At 45.5% G+C, this 23,995-nt stretch overlaps 1 protein-coding gene across 1 annotated transcript in view; it reads left to right on the top strand.

Annotated features, from left to right (window-relative positions):
- The window catches only part of Tmem178b (transmembrane protein 178B), a 377,728-nt gene that overhangs the window by 118,290 nt on the left and 235,443 nt on the right, over positions 1–23,995 (top strand). Inside the window, exon 2 of the mRNA XM_051151669.1 lies at positions 14,387–14,500. Coding sequence (XP_051007626.1) covers positions 14,387–14,500 — 114 coding nt within the window. The remainder of the gene's footprint in view (positions 1–14,386; positions 14,501–23,995) is intronic.

The following is a 23,995-nucleotide window of genomic DNA, read 5'->3' as shown; positions in this document are numbered from 1 at the left end:
ACACACACAGATCTTATGAAGCAAAGAGAAGAAAAAAAAAACTTCACATACTTTATCTCTTGTGAGCAGCGAAAAAGGCAAATAGAAAATTCTCCAGTGCTAACCAGCCAAGTCTTCTTCCATTCAGCACCAGAGCCTTGCTATAGTCTCCTTTCCCTCAAACTTGTCCTCTGCCTTCCCAACCTGCACTGCCCCTGCTTCCAGCCTCTGTGTGGAACCATTTCTGCTCCTGGCTCTGCTTCCTAGAGCCTGAGTGCCTTGAGGAAGCTTCCTTGCCAGGCTACATGGCACCACTTCTGCTCATCCCAGTGGCTGGAGTGGCTCCCTGAGCTCTTGCAAAATGAGATTAGAGACAGCTGTCTATCTTATCGCCCTCTCCCGCCCTCCCCCACTTCTGTATGCTGCCTGCTGATCCCAGGGAAGCCTGGAGCAAGTTAAGGCACATAGGAACTATAGGAGTGCTGTTTAGTGAGGCGCCGAGCTGCTTTTTGGTGAACAGTTACCTAATTGCAATAAGCTTAGGTTAGGCTCTCCATTAACCTTGCTTGGGTGTCTGAGGTGTAGTCCATTAGGTTAGGACTGGGATTCTGAGCTTTGGGGACCCATGTTGAACCTTTGAATACCATTGTTATAGGTCAAATCTGAGTCTTACATCTTACTATGCTGGGTGTGACAAACATCAAACTACATCTGATTCTGTATTCTGCCTTTCCATCTGGAAGCATCTCAGGCAGAAGATCACTGGTGCAATTGATATTCAAACGTCTGGAAACTGGGGGGCAGTAGGTTTGGTCCTTAGGCCAAGAGCAGGTGGTAGGCTGCAGCAAAAATTAGGATATAAGGGAAGGTACCCTGAACTGGGACTGTATGTGAGGAAAGATACCAGAGGCATGGCTGGGCATCTGTACAGCAGGCAAGATGTGCATGACAGACTGTCAGGAGAGGCTGTGCCATGGGTTATTTATGTCTGGCTAAGCCAGTCCAGGTATGCTCTTGCTGGGTGGCATATCTCAAAGGATGTTCTCTGTGTCTTGACTTCTTAGAGAAGCCTGTATCCTCTAATGGTGGCAGCAGTCATTGTGAAATGCCTGCTATGTGCCAGGCAGTAGATGCTTTGCCTGTACTATTTCATTACATTTTCACAATGCATTTCAAGGATAGATGTCACTTATGTCCCATTCTTTCAAAGTGAAGACATTTAGGCACAGGGGTTTCATTAATTTGACCAAAAACCACACACCCAGAGAGTCTCAAGACCAGGGTCAAAGCCCAGACAAGATGCCCTCTGTACCAGGCTCTTGTCTGTGATCCATGACTGTTGCCACAGTAGAGAATGAGTGAATTAGTCACCATTCCTACTGTCATTTCTGATTCTTAATGCAACTGGGCAATCTGGATAAAAGGCCACTTGAACACTTTTAATCTAGCTACCTACACACAGAAATAGTTTATTTTGTGAGTAGTGATACAGAGAAAAATGTCATGTATCTATTCAGTCTTTTCCTGTTCTTATTGTGGCTTTTAGCTCCTATTCAGTTTTAAACCAAGGCATGCAATGGATGAGATGGAAAGCAATTGGTCACCTGGTTTTGGCTTCTCATGTGCAGCCCGGCTCCTCCTAGCTCTGTCCCAAATATACAAGATGCCCCTGCATATACGTGCCCTCTCTTCCTTACTGAATTAGTTAGTAGAAAGGTAACTCAGTGTCACATGACTCAACTCCACTTTTAAACAACAACAAAAGAGAAAAGCTTAGTATTCTAGACTTCTCCCACACTTTCATAGCTGAAAGCAAGTATTCATTCAGCCATTTGGAAACATCTGGGCAGTTGTCTGAAATGTCTGATTTTCACTTGGCTTTCCCTAATCTTCTTATAGAGATACACACCAGAGGGAGGCAGATCCCTTGTGGACAAACTGGTCTAAGTTTCTCTGATCAGATCTTGACCTCACACCCAGCGGTGACAGCTAGAGGGAACCGCAGAAGTGGCTGGAAGGAGTAGTGGAGTCGCCCCTGTCCTGGCATCTACAGTTCTGGTGACTCACGAGCAATCATTTCACTTTTGTCTGGAGAAGCGAGGATGACAAATTTCCAACCCTGTTTATCTTCTCGCATCCTCCCCTTTAGGACGACTACCTCATGTGGAATTCTTAATTCAAAGGAAATAGATGTTTCCCTCTGGCCCAGGAGCTCAGGGTTCTTATCAAAAGTGACATGAAAAAAGTGTCAGACTGGCCTCCCCCCTCTTACAGGCCCATCCTTTCTCACTGCTGCCTGCCTCCATCACTGTCTCCCCATCTCCAGATCTGTCTCCACTTTCTAGTCCCTGGAGAGAAAGCATGAGCTCATTGTTTTCCATGAAAAAACAGATCTGGTCTCCTTCCCGCCTCGTTTGTCTGTCAGAGCCCAGAGATGGATCAGTCTTCCACTAGCGGAAAGTATTCACAGGGGAGCTGCAGACTCTGGGCTGGGTGTCCCTGTGCTACTGGGGAGGGCGCCATGGTTAAGGAAGTGGCAGCTTGCAGTTCTGAACTTTCTGGAAGGTTATTAGGGATGTGATGGGAACACAGGATCAGATTATTTACTACACCCCAAGTGGCAATTTAAAGCCATACCTCACCTTCTCATTCTTTTCTATGAAGTGTGTCTCAGGCTAGAAAATACATGAGCAAAATAGGGAATAGGAGGCCAGAAGCTAGCAGGGTTGATCGGGGCAATTGCAGTGACAGCTCATTCTTTATTTCCTTTTGTGAGGAAACGATGGGAAATGACATTAAAAAATGCCCCATTAAAACCTACAAAAGGACTCAGAAGATGGGAAGACAGGAACAAAGAAGTAAGGATTAAAAAGGGCACACTTTGCACCAAAAATGAAACGACCTTTAGCAAGAAGTTTGCAGAATGTTAGATGCTGGGATCTTTAGTCAAGGAAAAGGATGTCTTTAGAAAGTAATGAAAAGACTGTGGTGAGCAATCAAGGAAGATGCTGGAGGAATGGAAACCGCAGGCTGTGGCATCATCTGTTGCCATGGGAGAGGCAGAGTCTCCTTCTATTTGTTGGTGACTAAACTAAGTGAGGGAAATGGTGGAGGTCATGAGAGATAATCTCTTTAGTGTAGCCTTCCTGTTTAAGGAGGACCTAGGATGGTCCTGAGGGAGCTGTGGAGTTCAAGATACCAACACCCATGCTCTGAGTTTCAAAGAAGGTGGAGACTAATAGATGCCAGGAACACTGACCAGTGGCAGGGGCAGCTCTGGAAAGCCATTCACAGGGGCCACTCAGTCAGGAGTCAGGATGCTGAAAGGTCAAATGAGATGAGCCATGTTGCCTCAGTCTCCTTTTGGGGTCTGGTTTTTAGATATGTTGACCAGGGTGAGAGATGTAAATAAAGCAAGGTCTCTCATGATGGTGGCTAATGTGGGGAAGCAGGCCTGGGCTAGGCCAGTCAGGGCAGTTACAGCAGGCCGAATAGTCACATGGAGAGAGCTTTCTTATAATGGGTAGCTTTCTGCTCACGTTGGGGTTTTGTGTATGCTTGGGTAGAGTTCTCCTCAACCCCACTGTGTGGGGAGTTTCTAGTAATGGTTTGGCTGAGGATGGGGGATGCTGAAAGAGCGTGTGGGAGTAATTGCTAATTTGTAGAATGACAAGTTTGTGACCTCAAAATTCCTTCAGGGGCTGGAAAAAGTAGAAGATTCTACATGGATGTTATAAACTGAAACATTAAAAACAAAAAACAGAAACAAAAACAAGCTGGGCGTTGTGGAGCACATCTTTAATCCCAGCACTTGGGAGGCAGAGGCAGGCGGATCGCTGTGAGTTTAAGGCCAGCCTGGAGTACAAAGTGAGTCTAGGACAGCCAAGTTTACACAGAGAAACCCTGTCTCAAAGAACTAAAAAAAACAAAAACAACAAACAAACAAAAAACCAGAAAGAAAAAAGAAAGAAAGAAAAGAAAAGAAAGAAAGAAAGACTTCTGCTGAGCATAGATGGGATTTGAATCAGGATTTGAACTCATTGAAGAAACCTGCCTTGACATATCCTTTGTGACAATCATCCCTGTCCACAAGGCCAAGAAAGAACCAAATTAACCCTTTCCTCCCCAAGTTGCTTTTGGTCATGGTATTTATCACAATAATAGGGTATCCTCCAAGGCTCAATACTTTCTCACTGCTTTTTCTTGTACTTTTTTTTGGCTAGGTTTTTTTTTTTTCCTCAAAGAAGTATTTGATCATCATTGCTGTGAGGGCACCTAGACTGGGGAGTCCATGGTCATGTAGCTTTACACAAATCTGACAGTACGTGGGGGTCACTGTGCCAGGCTCTGTGACCCTAGGGGAGATTCTCACCTATAGGCTGGGCCTTCAGAATGACTAGTGTGGTGATGGGAGAACTAGGGACTCTTCACTTGGAAGGAATGGAGATTCAGGGGCAGGGTGGGGCATGGGAACTGTCTTCAAATATTTATAGGCTGTTGTAAGAGTGGGATGCAGGTCTCCAGAGGCATAACTAATAAATGATGAGAGCTTTTATTGAGTGTTCACTGAGCAGGCTTTACATGAGCTATCTCATTTATTCCTCATCAATCTTATGGGCAGAGTACCATTAATATCTGCATTCTGCAGATGAAGAAATGGAGGATTTGAAAGGTTGACCAGTTGTCCTTAAGGCTCCTTCTCTCCTGAGAAGAGAGACTGGAATGTGGCAGAGCTTCTGGCATGGAGTTTACAGTTTCAGTATTTTGTCTTCTGTACCTGTGTATTGCTTCAGTACTAGCCTCAGTGCAGCCTTTGAGGGGAAGTGTGGAAGCAAGCATTTCATCTTGCTCAAATATAAGAGCAGTGGAGTCTATAGATGCTATAAATACACACAGATGGAAATGTTTGCTTTATATGAAAAGTAACATGGAACCTTGGAAGGTCCCCATTTTCCTTCAGAATCTTTCTTGATTTTCCCCATTCCTTTTCACTTGTGAGTGCTGTCTGGTGCTCAGTTATATTCCTGGTATGTTTGAATCCCAGTTTTGCCACTTGATAATTGTGTGTTAGGCAGAGTGCCTAAGCTTTTGTTTCTTCATCTATGAAATGGAGGAAATTATAGTGCCTGACTTTTGTGTTTTGTACAGTACCAAACACAGAAAGTATTCAGTAAGTAACAGCTGATATTATAAAATAAGTATAAATGTGTCAAATATCAACTTTACCATCAATGTCTATAAATGAAATGAATCTTTATTGGCTGCTCATTATGGATGGAGGATATACACGCTTTTAAAGCTTTTTACTAGAGCTAGAAACACACGATTCTTATACAAAGATGTTTACAACACTGATCATAGTAGGGAGCAGACCAGGTTAAGGGGAGGTATATGGGGGTCAGAAACATGGCAGCAGGAGGGATGGGACCTGATGATTTTGGAAAATGAAATTCTGCATATGCAGTCAGAAGGGCTCCTGAACACTAATAACCAACACTAATATAACATAGGATGGGAAGGAATTAAATATTTAGGATTCAGTCTGTGTAGTGTGTACAAAACAACATTAAAAGGCCACATTGATACCGCAAGCTTGAAGCTAAAGCATGTAAAAATGGAATGACTCGAAAGCATCAAAAGTAAAGATGCAGCAAACACTTCTCCTTCATAAGAAGAGGACAGTCAGGCTAGCTGGCAGCAGCTGGAAGCCTTGCAAATCTTTCATCACAGAACATCTGGTGGGAGCAGAAGATGATGAAGAGATGACATGGGGGGGGTGGCAGTGATGTTCCTCGTGATGAGCTTCTGTGGAGAGTTGCTTTTTAAGCAGAGTTTTTTTTGCCAACATTGGTAGCTGGGTGTCAAAGGTGTGCCCTGAAAATTTCCTCCACTTCTGTTTCTCTGGGATAGGGCTGATTGAGGTGTGGATCTATTGGCCCAGTTGGTCTTCTGATCTCTTGGCGTCCCTCTGATTTGCTGCCTGCCTTGTTCATCATATCTAATGTCAAATCTCTAATTTCCTGAACCCTTCTCCCTTGTGGGCTTCTAAAGAATCCAACAGAATGCTCATGTATCCAAGAAATGGCTTTCCCAATGTGCTGGAGGAAAATTCCACTACTTCTTCTTCTTCTTGCTAAAATATAATTTAATTTTTTCTTTGAGAAAATGCTTTTTAAAGAAAAGATGACCACTCTTAAGTTCTGATGTCTTCTTCTTCTTCTTCTTCTTCTTCTTCTTCTTCTTCTTCTTCTTCTTCTTCTTCTTCTTCTTCTTCTTCTTCCTCTTCTATTTCCTCCTCTTCCTCCTCTTCCTCCTCCCTCCTCCTCTTCCTCCTCCTTTTTGGCTTTTCATCTTTTCCATGTGCTCTTTCTACTCTCTATTTAATCTGTCTTTATTAAGGACCGGGTGCTAGCCAGGCCTTGGGATAGAAATCTGACTAATAACGGTCAGCCCAGTGGGAGAGTCAGAGAGAGAGAATGAGTTTTATGGGGCTGTGACAGGACTGGTTTCTGAAAAGCCCAGATAGCCTGGGCTCTATGGGAACATGGAGGATAGGCTGCCACCCCTCCTTTCCTCTGTAAATCCCCCACTTTCTTCCTTTGTCAGTAGAGGTAATGAGTTTGTTCTACATATAAGACTATGGCTGCCTTAGAACTCTTGCTTCTAGAAAAACCTTCCACCAAGCAGGAGCCAGTATGGCTGTGGTGTCTAAGAGACGTGGGATAGGGCCACCGTTTACATCTTGGCCACCTTCTGGCTGCTAGAGGGGACTCAGAGATGGAACTTCATCAATCCAAATACCCACTTGTTCTTCATGGAAATAAAGAGTATTTGATCTGTTTTCTTCATGGACTTATTATGATGTGGGATGTCGAGATGGGATAACAGTAGAATAACTAATCTATGCTAGGTGCGGAATACATGTTTTTTTATTAGTAAGAAAATAGGAAATTTGGGGGCTGGGGATGTAGCTCAAGTGGTGAATTGCTTGCCTCGTGTTGTGTTTGATCCTCCAGAATTCATGTGAAAACTGCCAAGCATAGCAGTGTTCACATGTAAGCATGGTGTTGGGGAGGTAGAAACAGGAGCACCCATAAGACTTGCTGCCACAGTGAGCTCCAGGTTCAGTGAGAGACAATATCTCAAAAAACAAAACAAAACAAAACAAAATGAGGGGGGGGGAGTGATTAAGGAAGACATCCAACATGAACCTCTGACCTCTACATGCACACATGTGCATTTATACAATGCTTTCCATATGTTACTCTTTAGTAGAGGATTCCTTTGATGAGCACACAGACCAACCCTGATCATAGCTGATGCACTACTTCCAGCCCTCCCTTTCTGTCTCTGGTCTTCATGTGTTCATCGTCTCCTCAGAACTACTGCTCCACCAGCATCCTAGGTCATAGATCTCTAAATGTTGCTCTGTATCTTGATGGTATCATATTTGACTAGCCTGACCCTGCCTCCTTCCATCAGCCTTAGGATCACCGCTGATAATAATTTCCTACTCATTGCTTACTTGCTATGTGCAGGGATAAGTACTGATGTCAGTTTTGGCATGCATGCCTTGGGTCTGAAAAGAAGGCTTTGTAGTGGAAAATGAACAGGACTGTCTTTTTCCAGTCTCAGTTCCCAGTCCTCCCTTTGTTACTGAAGACTTAGAGGCAGAGGGTAAGGTAGAGAGAGTGTGGAGATTAGTGCTAACAGGAAGAAGAGGGGTGTATTTGGAAGAGGGTCTCAGTAGGCACATGCTTGCCAAAGAGAGGAAAGAGGAAGAGGAGTGAGCTCCTTCTGTCCCTTCCAGCTAGCCTGCACCTTAAGCCTTCCACTGTCCCCAGCTGCTCTAAGCACCTTATGGGCCACTGTGTCCGTCCATGCCCCCCCATCCCCCCACAGGTGAATTCAGATACTGGGAGGCATTGTCAGGAGTCCGAGGGTGGGAGCAGGGAGAAGTTGGGTGCTTGTTTTCTTTTGCCTCAGGCTGGGTAGGACTCTCTCCATGGGGTCACCCGCTACAGGTTCTAGTTGCCGTGACCTCCTCTGCTACTCAAACCCCAGGGTTTGCTATCTCTGTTGTTGCCAGTCATGGCTCTCTCCTACTATCCTACTCTGATTTCTGACCTGGTTTTTTGAGAGGAGTTCAGTATTGTTTCTTACAGCCATATTGTTGTAAGCTTGCTCATTTGTACATAACTAAAATTTCACACTTGTTGCATGATGCTTCATTTCCCTCTCTACTTGTGTAAGTTTGACTATCTCAGATCCCTCATGTAAGTTGGATCATGCAGTGATTGGTTTTCCCATGTAGTCATATATGTTGGCATCTCTTTTTATAGTCTGAATAACATTTCTTTTTCTGGACATATCACAGTTTCCCCATCCATCCATTTATCTGTCTGTCCACCTGTCCATCCCTCCATCCGTCCATCCATCCATCCATCCATCCATCCATCCATGGACCTTTGGGTTAATCTCTTCTCTGGTTACTGTGAATGATGTAGTAATTGCAGGACAGCAGATGTCACTTTGAGATACAGACTTCAATTCTTTTGGATATCGATTAGTTGGTCCTATGGTAGCTCCATTTTAAGTTTTTGAGTCCCCCTCTCCCCTACCCCCGCTATCTTCCCTAGTGATTGTACCAACTTGTATGCCCAGTATGCAAGAGTTTTAGATTCCATTCCTCTCTGATGTAGGGTCTCATTATGTAGCCCAGGATGTCCTGGAACTCACTATGTAGACCAGGCTGGCCCTGAACTCATAAAGATCCACCTGCCTCTGCCCCCTGAGTGTTAGAATTACATGCATGGGCTACCACACCTAGCCCAGAGTGTGTTTCTCTCTTCCCTAACATTTGCTTTCATTTTTTTTTTTGTAGCAGCCATCTTAACAGGTGTAAGGTGATATTTTATTGTGGCTTTGATGTCAGTTTCTTCTGATAATTAGTGATACTGAGCCTTTTTCATGTACCCATTGACCATTTAAATGTCTTCTTTGGTAAAATAGTACTCAAGTCTTTGCCCATTTTAAAATCAGGTTTTTGTTTTGGTGTGTGTGTGTGTGTGTGTGTGTGTGTGTGTGTGTGTGTGTGTGTGTGCTTGAGTAAACTTATCTTTAAAAAATTCTCTTCATTGTTCTGTTTGAGTGTTTTATGTCTTGCTGGGACTCTGGTTTGTATGTATGAAGGCCATGACAGAGGCCACAGTGTGGTAGGGGGTGGGGTGGGGAGGTGGAAAGCTGTGCTTTGAGCCTCGCTGGCCTATTCTCCCCCAGTTATGGCTTCCCAAGGGCCTTAGAGTCTCTGGTCTGGAAAGCAAGTGGGGGTAAAAGCATCTTTGCCCTCCTTTCCTGATGAGGCTCCCAATGCCCTCTTGCCTTTGCAAATAGTCCATCTGCAACATGCACTGCAGGAAAACCTGTCTGTAGCCAAGAGCTCACGTTCTGGGCACATGTACTCAGTACCCAGATGGTGCCTGTATTTATGAAAAGCCCAGCACACTGACAGGACCTGCAGATACATGGATAAATATTTTGCTTTTCTCTTTTAGGCAATATTTGAATCTTTCCAATTTAATTGCTGTCAAAGGCAGGATGCTTACAATCTCCGAGGCAAAGCAAACAACAAGGGCGTTTAGGGGGCTTTTCCTACTCTTCCAGCCTGGCTCTCTGGCCAACACCTGCATGAACCAGACCTTGGTTTCTTGTTCTTGCTGGGTGTCAGGAGGCCTTTCCTCTCATGGGCTGAGTGAGCTGCAGGTGGAAAGGTCGTAAGAGCGACAGTCATTTCAGCTCTCCTGTAACCTGTAGCAATTTGCTGGGGCTGTGTTAAGGCTGAGAGTATCTGACCTTCGCTAAGAAATCAGTCAGTTTTCTCAGCCATGAGTGACAGGCACCAATCTGGTCATCACGAGTGGCATCCAGCTTTGTGCTCCACAGCTGGGTCCAAAGAACATTCTGTTTGGTTTTTAAATTATTCCAGGGCTACAGTTAGCTCACATAGCATGTGTGTGTGTGTGTGTGTGTGTGTGTGTGCACATGCACATGCATGCTCTGGCAAAGGACCTCCCCCCACCTTACCCGCACCAGAGTACAGGGTTTGACAAACAGAGCAGCAGTTGGCTTTAGGTACACAGGTACTCTGAGAGATTCCATTACACAGACCACAACCTACCCCATCATAATGACTTAAACTATTGCTGGGAATTCTTATTTTAACCTTCTGCTCTTTATGTCAGCTTCCGGTCTTTCTTTTTTCCTCTCACCTCAGCAAAAAGAAAGGCCCAGTGGTGTACCTTTGCCAAGTCTAGAGAGGTGTGGCTCTGTGATTCCATGTGGTTAACCGGCCTGTGATTGACAAGCCTCTCCTTGTTCAGATAGGGTGTCAGCTACCTGATTCTTTAGAGTTCTGCAACGATCAGCTCCTTTTATCCATCACACTTTTAATTTACCCCGAGTATTTTAATTCCTTGCTTTTAACAACTTCACCTAGACTCTGAACATTGAGGCCTCCCAAAGGGTACCTCATGGTAGTCATGCATGTCCTCAGAGTGCGTAGTATTGGTGTGGGTCCTGTGCTGCAGGCAAGGCATAGAGATAGAGATGAATGGATAAAACAGTGTCCCTGGCCTGGAGAAATGCAAACTCTAGGTGAGGAGTGAGGCATATAAACAGATAAATCCCAGCCAATGGCGTCTTCCTTGCCTGAGGAAGTGGAGAGCAGGAGGTGTGAACCCAGTGCCCAGCAGCAGTGTTTCCTTGATGGCAGAGATGGCTTTGGTAGTTAGTTGCCATGTAAGTGTCCCCTCAGAATCAGTCACTGCCATTGCATGGTCACATTTATTTTGTTTGGTACGTGGGAGGGGGTAGCTGAATGGAGGGAGGTTCTTCTGGGGACAATCCTGAGTTCTAATCCTGGCCAAGTCACTTAGTCTTCTCATCCCACCACTCTCTTAGCTTTTGTAAGACCGGAGACAACGGTGACAGTATAGCCTACTCAGTGAGGTCACACAGTGGACTAGATGGAGCATCAGCTCTACCAGGGTTGTTGGTGGAAAATACAGAACCCAGGAATGGGCTCCAGAAAGGCTAAACATGCTGGTTCCTCCAGCTGTCAGGGAGCCTGGCTAGGGTGTCTCAGTTGTTTATCCCAGGGTGTTCTGTACACATCTCTTGTGTGCTGTGACGTATGTAAGGTTGGAAACCACATAACTGTGCAGTTAGCTAAGCTAGGTTAGTTTTGTCATGTATCACCTAATGACGAGGACACGTTCTGAAAAAAATCTATCCTTAAGAGATTTTGATCCACTTTGTGAATTTAGAGCGTGCTTACACGGACTAAGGTTACCATGGCAACAGACCTCAGCAGGTGTTATTATCCTAAGGGATCTCCATCTTTTCTGTGGCCCAGCTTTGCTTGAAACACTATGTTGCATGTGACTTTATTAGGACAGCTGCAATGGCGAAAGTGGGTGTGGGGGATAGAGGAGAAAGATAAGATCCAGGGACATTTTTGAAGTAAGTTAGATGGAATTTGATGCCTAGGAAAGAGGGGGTCTGCCAGGGAGAAGGTGGCTTCAGAGATGATGTCGTGCATGGGGCAGGGGTGATGCTAATAATAGAAATCACGTGATTTAAGTGCATGTGGCATAGGCTTGAGGTGAGGCAACGGGGACCTGTCTGGCGAATATGTCTTCTAGACCAGTCGGGAAAGGAGGGAAGCATGAGGTGTGAGGAGGTTCGTTGGGGAGGTGGTGGATGCCAGGGCATGGCAGAAGCCACAGGGGCTTTGAAGGTGGAGCCAGAGATAGAGGGGCTGAACTGAAGATACAGGGAAAGAGAGCCCAGCATGCTCCAAGACTTTATCTTTGGACAGAGGCTGTCCTGTAAGAGGAATGCCCACCAATAGCTGGTAACTGGGCAGTTGTCCAAATATGATTTACAAGAAGGCATCGGTTTCACAAGGCTTTCTGTAAATTATTGTACTCCACCAATTGCCAGGTTCCCTGCTGACAGTGGGCCATGGGGTCAAACAATTCAATAAGGTGGCACCAGTTATAAATTGAAAATCAGTGGGGTGCAAAATGGATTACCATCAAAATCCATTCAGGTGAAAAACCAAATTTCAAAACCCCTAACCTTTAAAAACCACCCCTTTTCCTGATTCTTCACAATGCCCCGACACTAAGTTTTTTAATATCCCCCAGATGAGCAAACGCGTTGATTCCTCCCTTTGGAAACTTGCAAATGTGGCGGGCTCCTGACTTAATATCTTGGCAATTATGTTAGATTCCAAAACAGGAGTCCCTGAACTTAGACAAGAGCCACCTGGAAGGCTTCAGCCAGGCAGGTTTCAGCCAGGCTCTGACCTGGAGTTTCTCTATATTTGGGGCTTAGGCTGAGACGATGCCTTTCTAGCAAGTTTGCGGTGGATGCTCGTGCTGCTCCGGCCGGTGCTACCTTTAAGGATCTTTGTCCTTAAGATGTGGGAATGGTTTGGCAATTTGAGTAGCACAGCAAGCTGATCCATAGTGACCTTAAAATTAGTCTTTTATTTTTGAGATTATAATTGCATCATTTCCTTCTTCCCTTTCCTCCTTCTAAACCCTCTCATATAAGCTTCCTTATGCTCTTTAAAATTCATGGCCTCATTAGTTGTTTTTACATGCATGTGTGTGTATATATGTATATGCAAATATATATTCCTAAACAAGCCAGCTTGGCCTGAATCTGTTACTCATATGTATGTTTTCATTTGGTATTGGATAACTGATTTGTGTGTTCCTCCCATGGGGAGGACTGTGTCCCCCACGCTTGGTGTTACTTAGTTGTCTGTAGTTTTTTTGTGTAGGGTTGAGGCTTTGTTGTCTTTTCCGCATCCACTTAGGCATGTCTAGTGTTGTTCTTGCTCAGCCTATGATTAGGCACTCCTATCGGTGAAACTTTATGGGTGTGGCTTTTGATATTACCAGGAGGCATGTTCTCACAGCAAACTCTCTCATTCTCTGGCTTTTACAATCTTTTGTCTTCCTCTTTCAAAATATTCCCTGAGCCTTAGATGTGGGAGATTTTGTATAAACATACCTATTTGGACTGGGACCCAAACCCTGCATTTTGATTGACTATAGTTTTCTGTAACCATCTCTGTCTGTTTCAAAGAGAAGCTTACTTGATGATGGACTGCACATATCTATGGGCCCAAGGACAGATATTTAGAATGTTGTTAGGGAGTATGCTGGACCAGGTACTGAGTCTGTGGTTGGGCCACAATTTTATTTAAGAAAAGAACGAGAAGAGAATGGTTCAAAGAAAGCCAGATTGATTTAAAGGCCTGTGTTTCAGGCGTGAGCTTAGGAGGATGGAGAGAACAAAAGAAAAGAACAAAAGAAAAGTAGCCTTCCTGCCCTTATCCCTGTTCTAGAAGATGGATAGCTGAAAGCACACATACTATCATCAGGGTTGAAGCAAGCTCTCTGGCCTGCGTGGAAACAAATGTATTTGATTGCAAGTTCCTTTTTAAACTTGAAGTGGTGTGGTGGGTAGTGGTCATGGTGGCGGTGGCGGTGGTGGTGGTGGTTTGTGTGTCTGTGTGTGTGTGTGTGTGTGTGTGTGTGTATACACGCAGATGTTTGTGTGTAGTTGTGTGTGCTTGTGAATAGGTAGGCAAGAAGACACCCTCAGTGTTATTGATGAGTATTGTTCCTCAGGCTCCATCAACCTTTTTAAGCTTCAAGTTGATAAAGGCTAGGCAAACATGAGCACCACTTTTAAAAAAAGCTTCCAATAGTCAGAATTTTGAATCTTTCAATCTGTGCGTGACCCTAGCGATGCATTTTTCCAAGTCAGCACCATTTGATTGTAGCTTTACTCTTGGTTCTTTTTGAGTCAGGGTTATTGCTCAGTATAAACTGTAGCCATCATTAGGCCCAATATGAAACATGCCTCTTCAGGATGGACATGTGGACCCCAGGATGCTCAAGAGATGGTGTGTTGCTTTGATAGGAATGGCTATCATAGACTCATGCATTTGAATGGTTGGCCCATAGGGAGTGGCACTATTAGGAGGTGTGGCCTTGTTGGAGTAGGTGTGGCCTTGTTGGAGGAAGTATGGGTACAGGCTTTGAGATCTCATATGCTCAAGCCACGTCCAGCGTGGCACACAGTCTCCTTTTGCTGCCTGTGGATGTTCACATTCAAGATGTAGAACTCTCAGCATTGTGTCTACCTGCACACCACCATGCTTCTTACTGTGATGATAATGGCCTAAACCTCTGAAACGGTAACTTGGTCCCAATTGAATGTTTTCTTTTATGAGAGTTGCCTAGGTCATGGTGTCTCTTCACAGCAACCTAACCCAGGTGGTCACTGTCCTATTCACACTTGGCTTTCTATTTCTCTCTTCCAGGAGAAATTGAGAGATGCACATATATCAAGTACCACTACTCCTCAGCCACCATCCCCAGGAACCTCACCTTCAACATCACGAAGACCATTCGGCAGGATGAGTGGCATGCCCTGCGTAAGTGGGACTGTGTGTCTTTGGCTGTGACTGTGCTGTGATGTCCCTTGGAAGGTTTGGGGGGGTTGTCCATACCTTCTGAGATCTGTGGGTGGTCTTAGAACATTGGTATGGATCTACTATCTATGAAGACCCACATCTATGGGTCAGAATTGTCTGAGTTGGATCTGATCTCATTGTAGATTTGTGGAATTTGTTTTAGATTTTTAAAAGACTAAACAAACCAAACACAACTCAAACCAGTTAATGTTAGCTGGTGATCTTAACTCATTCTTCTGGTAGCCATCTGAAATTTCACCTACTTGATGGGCTCTGCTCTTGGGATTTAATTTCAGCACATCTCCAAGTTGCTGGAAATATTATTGTGGCAATCTGTTAATCCCTTGCATTGTTTGTAAAGGGCAAGGCATGCTCATGGGTTCAGGCTGTATCTTGGGCATTTGCACCTAGGTGGAGGTCATTAAGCAGGAGGGTCTGGCTCTGCTTATAAGCTTCAGGTGCCTCCAAATGATAGCAGCTGGCTCGTGTGTGATCACTCAGCAAAGAGCAGAGTATCTATGCCCATAGGTTTTGGAATTCCTAGTCTAGGAATCCTTAGAGATGTACATTATGATGAGAGAATGGCTTAATGAGCAAACAGAGTTGGTTATCTATTTTTACATTTCTCCTCCATGGGAATCCACTGCCTGTCTGTGGCAAGAGAGCTCTCACCACTGCTGGCCCCACTCTTCATGCCCACCTGTCCACCCTGTGAAGAAGCAGGGTGCACATACATCTACTGGGTTTGCCAGGTGTTTGTTTTTTCTACATCATTTTTTTCACCCAACACCCAAAAGATTGGACCAGTTTATAATGGCATAAACATGGGTGTTAAAAAAAAATCTTACCCTGATAGTCAGGCTCCCTAAGCTGATGAGTTCTTAAGAAGGCGGTTCTTTAGGCTAGAGACTTCTTCTGGTCGGCATTGCTATCTTCTTGCTTGGTTATCATTACATGTGTAGAGGTCACCACCTGTAGTCCATTTTTTTGGCTTGACTTTATGCAGCCACAGCTGGCAGTGGGGAATGGAGAGATGAAAGAGAGGAACTGGAAGCCCACAAACATTTGTATCCAGGTGATGGCCCCTCCGTGTGCCTGGTCTGTGATGGCAGAGCAAACGTCAGAGGATGGCCCTGAAAACCATACTCTTGCCACTTTAGAGGCACTAAGTAGCATGTAGGGACAGGGAGTGCCCCCTTGTGCTTGCCATTGAGCTAAGCATATCACATACATATTTAATTTTAATGTGAGATTGGCCTTAGAAACTTTAGTAGTCAGGGTTATTAATTTCTTTTGGATGGTAGGCATGGAAGACTCCAAATATAGAAATATATGATGATGATTTCTGATTTCTCCCAATATACCAGTCTAGTATAGTCACTTAAAGGGATGTTTGAGGTGCATAAGTCTTGTTGATTAACTGCACAAGTATAACAGACTCTGGGATTTATAACAAGGATTCGGAATCTAAGAGGGAAAAAGTTACTGATATTTCATATTCAAATGAACTCAGTCTGACTGAAGTTTCCTACATACCAGGCATGTTCTGGTATCAAGGCCATGGCTCTTGTAAGGAGCTGGAGTCTGGGGGCGGAGAAAGGTGGAGTTGGAGAAAGATATCCACAAAGCAAATAATTACAAGGCAATGTGATAATTACAGCATAGTAGAATTGCTTCAAGCAATTAAAATGGTTTGTGGGTTTTTCTTTTTCTTTTTTTTTTTTTTTCCCAGCCAGAAGGAGAATGATTTCAGTGTGAACTGCAGACACTTTAAGGGAAGCCTGGTGAACTCCATTGGCTATGGCCACGGTAGATGTCTAGAGGTGCAAGAGATTTTCCATCATGCCATTCTTGGAAGTAGACGGCATAGCATCAGCCAAGGCAGAGAGCTTTGTGGGGTTCCTCTCTGAGCTCTGAGCATCTCCAGGGTGCTCATTCTCCAACTGCAGGGCTGTTGGGTTTTGAAAAATCTAGCGTGCAGCTTCTGTAGCCAAGCAGTGTGTGCCGGCTGCTATTTTTAACCGATCAAAGCCATTTCGACGATTGATACACGCAAGGTCTCTAGCCCATGCTGGTGGGTGAAGCCGATGCTCCCCTTTGGTGATGGATTCATTTGCCTCTTTCATGAAGTTGCCTAATGGGCTATTAAGCTGGCAGAGAGCATTTGCTGTGTCTGACATCTATGACAGCTATTTTAAGCCAGAGGGCAAGTGAGCATCTGTCACAATTGAAGTTGGTCCTAAGTATAACTGGCAATGCTGGCATGATGGGGAAGCATGGTCTGTGTTCATGTTAATTTTCAGAGGTCAGATTTTGATGACACAAGGTAGGAAACAGGCACAAAAACCTCCTTTGAGATATAGTGGAAGAAATTAAACATTAGGAGATTCATGTGATCAACTCTGAAAAATGAGGGAACACCCGACCCTGAGCCTGATTTCTTGGGCTGGGGATCACTTACCTGACTAATATGTGCAAACACTAGTATGTATCCCTATAGCTGAAAAAATAAAAGCCCATGTCAATTTTTAATAGCATTGTGTGCTTTTGTAATCTAAAGGGGACAAAATAAGTTCATCTGGTAGTCATTTTATGATTTGACCTTCATAGTGTATGTTTTATAATTTTTCTCAGGTTTATTTTTCTTAGAGATTTTTTTTTGGCTATGGGGTGGTTGTAACTTGTTTGTTGTGAAATAGGCTGGGACAAACACCTGAACTTCGGTTCCCTTTGGGTTATACACTTTTCATTGGGAACTTGTGTGTGGCCTGATTACTGACCCCCGTTATAAGAAACAAACAACCAACCAACCAAACCAAACCAAACCAAACTAAACCAACCAACCAAACAAAAAGCTTTCAAATAGGGAAAGGCACAGTTTGGCTTAAACCTATGTTATATTTTATCGAGAAGTTAACCCGACCTGTGGGGAGCTTCACTGTGAGGCTTTAGGTTCTTCCATCCCATAGTCATATGAACAGCAGGTGAAAGGATAAGGTGACTCATAGGGCACTAGGCTTCCAGATCCAAGTGTGTAACACACTCATCCCTTGGTTAAAGGCTATAGGGGCGTTTATGCATATTTGCATGTGCACGAGTGAGGACAGCAGAGGACTGGTCCTCACGCCCCAGTGCTCTGGGTGAACTGTGACGGGGCTCTGGCCCTGGCTTGGATGGCAAGGGTTGGTGAGGTCTCATGGGTATCTTTTTCTCCTCTTTACCATGAGGGATGACAGAGCTTCTAGAGCTAGAACTTATGTCCTTGGTCTACGCAGGCCTGGTTGTCCTTCACTGTCGTTTACTTGCTTTAGTCCCAGCTCAGGTGGGTGGCAGAGGTGAGGCAGCTGCCTCTGTGGACTATTTGTGTTTTGTTCTCCTCAGTTTGACTCCCTGCCACTTCCAAGGCTGGAGCAGGACAGGACAGTGTCCCATTGGCCAGCAAGGAATAGACAGTGGCCTCAGGAAATAAACTTAGCCAATGCCATGGTTTGAATCAGTTTCCTACTTTGATGTTCTATACACGACAGACTCTGCTTACTGGTAGCCAGGGGAAAGCTGGCTGGCACTGCTGTGGCATTTCCATGGCTGATTTCCATCCTTTTACTAGAATATGTCCCTGTGGGCTTTTCACAACCTAAAATTCAGTCTGAGGGGGGCGGCACTCATTTAGCGAATTCTGGGTCCTCAAGCAGTCCCCACCCATGTCCCTGGAGGCCATCCTAAGTGGCTCTACCTTTGTCATTCCTCTTACTGTGTCCCTCTGACCTGTCCTGTCTGCACAGCCTGGATCCTGCACACATGCTCGGGGATAGCATATGTAGATGGGCCGGGTCTCCGAGGGGCCCAGAAGCTGGGGTGGTCTGGCAGAGCCACCCTGACAGAAGCTTCCTGAAGCTGCTGGCAAACACTTGCCAGAAGAAGTGAGAAGGTTGGCCCTCCGGGTCCTGACGTCCTGATCCACCTGGCAGGGACTCAGTGGCAGCTGTGCCTGAGGGCCACAGTTGAGAGCCTCAATCAGTGTTCCTGCGAGCTCACAGTTTTGTCATTCTGTTTGGTGTGCACAGCTAAGATAGAGGTTTCAGCTCAAAGTTGGTTGCCCCTGGCAATGAAGATCAGGGAGCTGGGACTCCACTCCTGAAATCAGATCTTCTTCATTATCTTTTGAGAGGCTGAGAGCCAAGGTAACTAGATTTTTTTTTTCCCCCTGAAGCCTTATCCTGTCAGAACTGAGGGTTTAACTAATTAGATTGGATGGCCACATTGCACATTTTCAGCTGCCTGGGAGGAGACTAGGGACGGGGAAGGAGGGGGAGGGGAAGGGGGCAGAGGGAAGTAAGGAAGAAGAGAGAGACAGGGAAGGGAAACCATCCCTCTTTTGACCTCCTGGCCTCAGGCCATAACGACATCCAACATAGGCTCACATACACATTGGCCTTGATGCTATGCCCCAGCCATATAGGAAGTGACTCAAGAGCCAGACAGGCTCCTGCTTGCCTCTAGTGTGGGAGTCATCCTGTGTCGCAGCCATCTTATCAGTGTGATAGAGAACATTTGTGCTACACAGTGATGGATGCTGCAGCTAGGTGTGGGGAATTGCTGAGGAAGTCCAGCCCATCTCAGAGAGGGAGAAGAGAGAGGAGAGGAAGGAGGGAAGAGAGAGGGGACTGTGATAGAGACTTACGGCTTTGCACAGGAGACAAGGCATTGTAATCAACCGTTGCAGAGCTGATTCCCGGGAATTGAAACATCACCCTGGAGGGAGGAGAGAAGCTCAGGCAACTTATCAGCCTTAGGGAGCTCAGGGTGTTGCAAGATTTCCCAGGTTTATATAAGCAGCACCAATTATGGCGGGGAGAAGCCACTCCCATCGGCAGAGTTGCCTGTGAGCTATGCAGGGAGGGAACTCCAGGGGTGCAGTTGTGTGCGTTGTCACCCCTGCTGGGGTGGACTTTTCGGTGCTGCAGCCATCTTTGTATCACCTATGCTCAGCCAAATAGCCCCTCGTCTATGTTGCTACAAGTAGCACCTCAAATAATCTCAGGGCTACACTAAGATAGACTCGGGTGGAGATGCTTCTTTGCTTTGTTGTCGGTGCCCTATCTGGGGTGAACGGATGTTTGCTCATGGTCCCCTACAAACAGCAAGAGATCGTGGACCCGCTGCTAAGAGGGACAAGAAACCACAGCTCGGAGCTCTCATGTGCACAGCAGACACCAAAACAGCTGCTGAGTTCCTCAAAGTTCTCATAGGTCAGCTCAGTCTTGGGGGACCAGCTCTGCCTAGCCTCATATGTGGGAAGATGCGCTGACAGGACTGTACTTGCAGTGTAGGCCGCATGTGGTCAGCCTCACCTGGCCCCTTGGGTACTCTCTTCCTCATCATTTGCTCTTTCTAGAATCAGAGGACCTTTTTTTTTTTTTTTTTCAGTCTTAGCCTTCCTCCAGCAGCCCTCAGTTTTGTAGCACATGCAGTTTGTTCTCTCTCTCTCTCTGTGTGGCATTGGCCTTATGGCCTCAGACTTAGCTCTTTGTCCAGTGGCATCTGACTTTGTCATTGGACTGGATAGCACAAGCCAATCTGCTCATCTGTAAACAGCTGTTCTCCATAATGTCTCCCTGTTTGGACTTTAGACTTCCACACCTCACAGCAGGCTGGATTCCTGGTCCATTCTTCCTCAGCCATCTCTGGATGGTAAGATGGATGCTATGGACCCCGGGGGCTTGGGATGGAACCACCGATAGTTATAATATACTAACTAACTAACTAACTAACTAACTAACTAAACTAACTAACTAACTAACTAACTAACTAACTAACTAACTAACTAACTAACCACCCTTTGTTCACATGGGCTGCAGTGTTACGCTGTTTTCTTGGCTCCTTTGCAGATAAAGTAACCAAGCCAGGGAGCAAGGAGCTACCTGGAGATCCTTCTCGGCCTCAAAGAGCCTCAGAGTAAAGACCCAGAATCCTGACTTGGACTTTGGTCCTTTAGCAATGTTTTCCATTTCTGTTTTTGGCTTATGTGATGTAAAACAGCCTAAGGAGGTAAACATCCCAGACGTTAGAGGCTTAGGTCCCCTGCAGTGTCAGCCATTTTCTTTCTTCTGCTTCTGCTTCTGCGCCCAGCAGCCAGCACTAGGCTCTCACTGTGTGCAATCTGTTGTGAGCTGTCTCTGGCTTGCAAGAGTGGCATCCAGAGGGGCCCTTAGGAGCAAGAAACCATCTCCGGAATTGGGAAAGCTTGATAGCACAAAAATCCAACCAACTGAGCCTTGCTATGTGTTGCCTGGTAACGAAAAGTCCTTGATTTTTTTTTTTTTTGCAAACCATTGCATGTCTTTCTGCCCTGGCTCCTGCAGGGAACAGTGTAAACCTTTTGGGGCATCCAAAAAGCCTGCAGCCCAGAGGCCGCCCTGAGCCTGTTCTGCCTGCACTCCTGCAGCAAGCAAGGCAGAGAGAGCACAGACCCTCTAATGGGACATGTACTTAGACCACTCCTTTCCGCAGAAGATCAAGCAGGGGCATTTCTTCTCTGCACAGTTCTGCCTGCCCAGATTTACTTCTTTACTCTATTCTCTCAGCATTTTGCCATAAAGCAGATCCCTTAACCTGATGAACCATTTGACCTTCCCTGGTTGGCATTCCCTACATTTGCTTTTTCAGGGTCTTACCCAACGAACCGATGGGGAGGAATTACAGCGGTATGGAGGAATCTCGAATCCATCAACACACATACACATGCTGATTCGCCTGCTTTGCTAGCTGGACTGGTGAAGGCCAATGTTGAAAATGGGTGGGCTAGAGGGAGGGCTCGTTTTTGAGGGGTAGAGAAGGACAGAGATCTGGAGTAGCACGGAAGGAGTATGGTACAGTCTTCTGTGTGAAAGACATCCACCTACCAAAAGACATCTGAGGTCTGTTAGGCTGGCACAACAGCAGCCTTCAAGCCACAATTCTCCTGAATGTGCAGGACCAATTTTGGGCTAGGAATTAGTCAGAAGTCTGGCCTGGAGGCATTCTCACAGCTTCTGCAGATTGGAAGTTGTTTTCTGCTGGCTGAGTAGCCTGCTCTGGATGCCACCAGGGGGAAATGGGCACAGCCACTGGCCTCTTTCTTCGATTTGCTCATTTACTCATTCGATATCCATGGAGTGCTTTTGCTGTGAGAACCCCATGTTTGGTGCTAGAAGGGATATTAAAAGCTATTCTGCTTTCCAAATTGGATGATATATTTCTAGGTGCTGGCCAGGCGAGGGACCAAACTGCTTGTTGTTTGGCATTTATTGACTACAAAGAGCATGCAGGACATTACCAATTCTTACACACACACACACACACACACACACACACACACACACACACACACACACACACATCATGCATCCCAGTTTCCATACGTAAATCAGCAAGGATTCATATTCATTGTGGGGAAAATAAAAGCAAATTTTAACACAAGACTACCAGATCACAGAGGCATGGCATGATATTTTATAGCATGAAAACGTGGGGATTGTGTTGGAGCTGCCAGTTTTGCCCCATCTTTCAGGAGCTGTCCAAGCTCTAGGTGCTGACAAAGAAGCTCACTGTTGCAGGTGAGTCTACCCAATTGGCAAGCCAATCAGAGCTCAGCATCCAGCACTGGTTGATGATACAGTGATGAGGTGGTCCTTGGTGCTGCCTGAGTGTGTTAGCACCACTGCACTGAGCATTGGTTGATACAGTTATGAGGTAGATGAGTATGCCAGCACCAAGGACAGCCCAGACATGGATTGCTAAAGCTAGGCAAATGTCTAGGCATGCAGACTTCCGGCATCAAGGCCATGGCGGAGAGTATGAAATTATAGACATGACTCTGGGACTCGGGACACCATGATTCAATTTCTAGGAAGGAGGCCTAGCTAAAGGGAACAAAGTCCTAATTTTCCAAGAAATATGAAGTATTAGAGAGGGAAAAATATGCAATAGAGAGCAGCGACTAAGAGAAAACTGGGGTACACAGGGCAAAATGCTATACCCACAACAAGATATAAAGGCATTTCAGTCAGAAGCACAGTTCCAGTTGCCACTAGGTTGGGTGATGGGGTTAGGGAAAGGGGTTCTGAATAAGTGTGGGACTGCATAAGATGTCTGGGAGATGACAAGGCATAACTAGTAGCAATATTCTAACTGTGAAGTAAAAATCTTACCATTAGTACTGAGCCTATGAGCCAGCAGTGGGCATCACCTGGGCATAGGAGTATGAATTTCTAGGTGTCAGACCAGACACTGAATTGGAAGCTCCAGGGATGGGTCCCAGAATCCTTTGTGATTCTGTAACACATTCAAGTTGGAGAACTTTCACACCAGAGGGTGTGCTGTGGGATGTTATGGTCAGAGGTATCTCAGGGCAGAGGAGCATGCATGGGTCCTGTGTGAAGGCTGGGCGACGGAGTGTGCTTTAGTGTGTTCTCTCACACGGGCTGTCTTGACATGGGCATATAATTTTGCAGGCTTAGTTCCCATCCGGCCATGATGTGCTTCGAATAAAACAGCATGGGTGAAGTGAAGTGGAGTGAATTTCCTTTTCTGCAGTGTGTGTTTAAATACGTGGCCTCAAATTTCTGTCTTGGATCTACAAAGTACTAAATTACTCAGAAGCGGGTTTCTCTCCGGGATACTGGTTTGAGTTTGGGCTCTGCTGCCTCTTCAGATGTTTGACCCCAGGCAAACAGTTTCAAGTTTTTTTTTTTTTTTTAACCCAGTTCATGTCATCTGAAAAAAACCGAGGGACTAATTCCTGCCTGGAGACTTATTATAAGGTTTAAATGAAATAAAACGATTCATGAAAGATCTCTTGGTAACTGCACAACGTCTGATGCCATCCAACACTGATTGCTTTAATGTTGGAACAGAGGTGGGATCCTAGGCATGGAGGTCTCAGTGGGACCCAGGAGAGGTGCCACTGCAATGGAGTTTCACCGGTTATAAGACTTTTCTGTTCTGCTCAAGGCAGCCTGTGAATGGGCTGGGCTTGCATGAAGCTGCGTGAGCTGTCTGTTGTGGCTTTGCTGTCTCCAGGTGTGTACGTTGGCAGCTCATATCAGGTGTGTACGGCGTGGGAGTGGGAAATGGCTGAGAGTGTTATTTTGTGACAGTGGCATATTGTGAAGAGTTTCAGAAGCAGAAAATCTTGAGTGTTTTGAGATCCTCAGTGGGATAGCAGCAGCCCTTAATTTATCAGTTGTATCCAATAAGAATGCTGTTTAGACAACACGCTCGGAGAGAAGATTTATGTACCCGGTGTCTAAAAAAGCAATGTTTCTGAGCTCAGAAGATAAACACAATGTGAGTGCATTTGCAGTGAAATTGCCCAGGCTCTTCAGGAAGCTTTCTTCTTTCTGCTATAGTTGAGCTCTGCCTTCTAGGAGGATTTAGCCTCTCACAGGAACTATACAAAACTGTAAGCTTGTTGCA

Source organism: Acomys russatus, chromosome 10 (assembly GCF_903995435.1).
Source record: "Acomys russatus chromosome 10, mAcoRus1.1, whole genome shotgun sequence".
NCBI lineage: Eukaryota > Metazoa > Chordata > Mammalia > Rodentia > Muridae > Acomys > Acomys russatus.
The sequence above is the reverse complement of the archived record's forward strand: the minus strand, read 5'-3'. Positions and strand labels throughout refer to the sequence as shown.